The sequence below is a fragment of the Triticum aestivum genome, chromosome 5A (assembly GCF_018294505.1).
Source record: "Triticum aestivum cultivar Chinese Spring chromosome 5A, IWGSC CS RefSeq v2.1, whole genome shotgun sequence".
NCBI classification, from domain to species: Eukaryota; Viridiplantae; Streptophyta; class Magnoliopsida; order Poales; family Poaceae; genus Triticum; species Triticum aestivum.
This window is the reverse complement of record NC_057806.1, coordinates 617,051,134-617,056,070: the sequence shown is the minus strand read 5'-3', so window position 1 is coordinate 617,056,070 and position 4,937 is coordinate 617,051,134. Positions and strand designations below refer to the sequence as shown.

The following is a 4,937-nucleotide window of genomic DNA, read 5'->3' as shown; positions in this document are numbered from 1 at the left end:
GGAAGCGGTGAATTTCCGTGTGAATTTGAATGGATCCTTGGTTACTCCCTCCGTCTCAAAATAAATGACTCAACTTTACACTAACTTTGGAACGGAGGTGAGTACGTACCATGCAAGGAAGTGTGCAAACGTTTTTTCCTATGAATTTGAACCGGTGTCCTTGTGTTTTGGCTTTCTGCCGTTCTCTGTATCATGTTTCAGCGGGCAAAACTAAAGGAAGTGTAGAAGAAGGGGAAAAAAACTCGTCAAAACATGTTCAAAATGGGTAATATTTGAAAGCCCTCGCACAAGACAGGCGAATACGGAAACAAAACTTAATTTGAACTTTTACGAAATATTGAAACTCGAAAGCCAAAAGAAAAATGGGGTCGATGGCCCCGCACCTGTGTGCCATAAATCCTCTTTCGGTAAATATATAGACGGTGTTGAAACCTTATCCGTGTACAGTACTTACCATGTTTGTATCTTTTTTGGTTTTGAAATTTTGGCCATCTATATATGACCTTAAACCAGTGCTTGAGTCTCTAGGGTTCAGTTGTGATATCAGGTCCACCAAGTTGTTGTTCTGGTCCAACAAGTAGCAGTAGTCAACAATATCAGGGATGCTGCAGATCTTTTTTGGTTCTATCAGAAAGGAGGAAAGAAAAAGAAAAATATCTTTTAGGCGCGCCCCAAGTGGTAATTTTGCCTAGTCAAGCCACACCATGAGCACCACGGAATCAATCATCTCAACAGCAGCTACATCCGTCCTTTGGATAATCGAGCAAAAGTAAAGCACAAGATACCCCATACAAACACATGTTGTTCAATATCTTTAGAGCCAGCATAACATAATCATTAGGCCCTGGCATACAGCTGCAAGCCCTACAGAACGGAAGGCTACCGGCACAGCGGACTTTTACCAAAAGTCATTCCAAAACTATTTTGAGATGCGGCGAACTGATCCCGTCTGTCAGTTCGTCGAGCACCTTCAATCTCTCGCACTCGTGCCACTCCCGGCGGCGGCGGACGATCTCCAGGCCGACGAGCTCCCGATCCTCATCATCGACAACGTGCCCGTCCAGCAGGTGGACGCGCTCCAGGATCGGCGATGCCTGGATGATCTGCTTCACAAAGCCTGTCTGCCAGGCCGCCCCGCCGAAGCCGATGACCACGAGTTCTTTCAGGTGATGGTGCTGCTGATGGTGTTCCACTTGCACATCTAGTGATCCTGCAGCACCCACCTTCCCTGAGTTGTTGACAAACTGCATTCAGATTTCAGAGTTTCAGAAATCTTTCAAACCCCAAAAAGTATTGTGCTTGAAAAAAAAAGTAGGGTAAACATACATGAACATGGAGTGACTCCAGGGCAGGTGCGGCAGCAAGTAGGGTGAGAATCCAGAATGTATCCCAGTTCATTGCCACGTTTGCAAATAATAGTTTCTTGAGATGATTAAGCTGGCTGCGAATGGCAGCAGGTTTAATCCACATCTGCATAAATGAAGTGATAATTAAGTACTATCTTATGTAGCGATGCGATGCTATGATCAATAAAAAAACAATATCATTTCAGGAATGGCTACTCACCTGACCCCCTCTTAATTGCAGAGCAAGGTACTCTAGCGGTGGCGGAATCCCTAAAAACAACTTGCTCAGTCCACATAAGGAACCATCCTTGGCATTATCTCCAGTTTGCAAGAAGTTCAAACTCACATGCCTAAGTCGAGGGACCTCGCTGTAGTGTAATTCGATTGGCTGACCGCGACAAGCAAATGCTTCAAGACAAGGCAGTGAAGTCAGATAGACTTGCCCAACATTGCAGTTGTCCAATTGCAGATTCTTTAACTTTGACTTAGGAACACGAATATGAAGAGAATCTTGGTTATGACCGGAATATTTCAGGCTCAAATCCTTCAGCTGCACACAGTTTCTCAGAATATAACAAACGTGTGAAATATGCGAACATTCTTTGCGCAGAGTAAGTGCTGTGAGCCTCTGAAACGTCAAGGACTTGGGTGCATAATGATGATAACAATTGGATAGCACAAGTCGTTTCAATCGCACATTCTTGCATTCATCCAATAGCCGGAAGTCATAGCACCAGGAAGAGTTGTCAATGACAAGCTCCAAATCTTCAACGCCCCATCTGCCAATCGCTGATGTAACCCATTGATCATTGCAATTGCTCGTCCCAAAGGTTTGAAGCCTCAGCTTCTTGATAGACCGTTGCTGAACATTGGTGCGGGGCAGAAGGAACGCATTCACCCGTTTAACATAGCGTCGCATGGCCCAACGCTCATAACGTTGCAGGTGGGTAGTCAGCCGTTGGACTATCCACATCCAGTCATTGACGGCAAAGAATCGGTCTCTAAAAGCATGACTGCCGGCCAAGTTCAGTACGTTCTTCTCTGCCACATACCCTGCTTTAGCCTCCACCACCATTTGCTTCAGTCTGTGATAGCGTGGAGGGAGGATGTCATCAGGTCATAACATGTGTGCGAGTGTGCAGGAAGATCCCGCCATCTCTTCGAAAGGATAGTGGTGGTTATTGCCGTCCGTGCATCTAGCTTATTGACGATCATGATTAACATCTCATCGGGTAAGCTGCTGATCTTGTCCTCACAGAAACTGGTGTGTTCCTCACTCGGACGCATCTAGTTTTATTTTGGTGAGACATAAATGAAGAACAGTCAGGGAATTCCAAATAGCTTAAACAGATAACTGAGCAATTTGCCTTAAAAGTAACCATTAACAACATTACTAGTCAAAAATAGTGCACGAACTAGCAAAACAAATGGAAGAGTGCGTCCACCTATTCAACCTAAATATTAATGACACGAGCAGGCACAACAATTTTAAGAGCATATATGTATCATACTATATAGGTACTCCATTCTGCTGCAAAAGATGAACAGGAACAGGTGTTCTAGTTGCCACATTTTTTAACAATAAACTTATAGACTAAAAAGAGAGAAAATCAGTAGCAACATACACACAAAACTGCATTGTCTCTACCTACCACTGGGTTAGGAACGGCTTGTGGGATGGCTTATGGTTCAAATAAGCCTTAAGCTATCCCTAAGGCAAAGCTTCTATGTGGCTGCCAGGGGGGAGCCCCTCCCATTTCACGTGTGTAGCAGGAAGCCTCAAAAGAGAGGCTTCTCGAGCTTCTCCGTGCCACCCGCGCCCCCCGTCCCTCTCCGCTAGGAAATATGCCTCTGTTCTCATGTTCCTCTCCTTTTCACATTTCGCTTCTCAATTCCCCCCTTTCTAATTATCTTGTCAATTTCGTTGTATGGATGTATGCAAGAACAGTGCCATATCTCCGAGATTTACTTTGCATTACCATGGATCTCAGACTATTGCACTGCCGAAATGATTTGGTAGCTCTTGTTTTTCATGTGTCACTGTGATACAGTGTTTGTGTTGGCTCTTGGTTGATGTATATGGGTGTTTGAGACTTGACACGGTTACCAAATACTCCCAAATAAGCTCAATTGCTAGAAGCCACTCCAAACAGGTGGTTAAAAATAGAGATGCTTCTCCACGCCGCTGCTTACACGAGGCTCATTTGGACAGCTAGCTTATGCACAAGACTAAGCTTACAGCACCAGTAGTACTGCTCAACAAACATGGAGCAATCCTCCAGAAATAAACAGCTCCTTCTTCCTCTTGGTTGTAACGGATGCAAAACATTCAGCAGAAATCGCGAGGATGGGTGCCGTACGTACCCGTTTCTGGGGTGGGTGGGCGGCGGCGGTCCGGAGGTCGGAGGCCTTCCTGAGCCGGCGATAGCGCGGAGGATCTGCGCACGTGTCCATCGGATCCGGGGGCCGGTGTCGACTGGCCGGCCGGCCGGTCGGCGCGGAGTGGGCGGCGGCGGCGGATTCGCGGGGAGGCAATGGGGTGCGGGGCTGATTCAGGAGGGCTGACGGGACGAATCCGACTCCGACGCTGCCGAGCCGCCGTCGACTCACTCAGCCCAACCAGATCTTACAGAGGGAGTACTAGATAGTGTGTAATTTTTTTTTAAAAAAAAAAACATGTAGATAGTGTGGAAACGGTTATTCGCATAAATCTGAACCGGTGTCTTTGTGTTTGGACTTTTTGTCATTCTTTGTATCAAGTTTCAACAGATGAAACCTAACAAAGTTTTAAAAGAAAACCATCAAAACATATTCAAAATGAGTCGTATTTGAAAGCCCTCGTCGCAAGAAAGACGAATATAAAAGCAAAACTTAATTTGAAATTTCAGTTCAACAGATACGAAAATATTGAAAATGGGAAGGCAAAAGAAAAATGGGTCCGTACACTGCACCTGCGTGCCACATATCCCCTCTCGATAAACATATAGATGGTGTTGAACATTACCGTGTACTCCCTCCATAAAGAAGAGTAAGAGCGTTTAGATCAATACTTTAGTGATCTAAATGCTCTTATATTTCTTTACAAAAGGATGCTGCAGATCTTTTTTGGTTCTATCAAAAAGGAGGAGAAGAAAGAAAAATATCTTTTAGGCGCGTCCAAGTGGTAATTTTGCCTAGTCAAGCCACACAATGAACACCACGGAATCAATCATCTCAACAGCAGCTACACCCGTCCGTCCTTTGGATAATCGAGCAAAAGTAAAGCACAAGATACTCCATACAAACACATGTTGTTCTATCTTTAGAGCCAGCATAACATAATCATTAGGCCCTGGCATACAGCTGCAAGTCCTACAGAACGGAAGGCTACAGGCACAGCGGACTTTTACCAAAAGTCATTCCAAAACTATTTCGAGATGCGGCGAATATTTGATCCCGTCTGTGAGATCCGCTTCACAAAGCCGGTCTGCCACGCCACACCGTCGAAGCCGATGACCATGAGTTCTTTCAGGTGATGGTGCTCCACTTGCACATTCAGTGATCCAGCAGTTGCCTTCTCTGACTTGCTGTCAAACTGCATTCAGAATTCTT

General features: G+C 45.3%; 1 protein-coding gene across 1 annotated transcript in view; it reads right to left on the bottom strand.

Annotated features, from left to right (window-relative positions):
* Window positions 1-789: 789 nt before the first annotated feature.
* LOC123105361 (uncharacterized) overlaps window positions 790-4,937 on the bottom strand; it is a gene marked incomplete in the record, with an annotated part of 9,386 nt that continues 5,238 nt past the window's right edge. Inside the window, 1 exon segment of the mRNA XM_044527422.1 lies at window positions 790-1,175. Within this exon segment, the coding sequence (XP_044383357.1) occupies window positions 909-1,175 (267 nt within the window).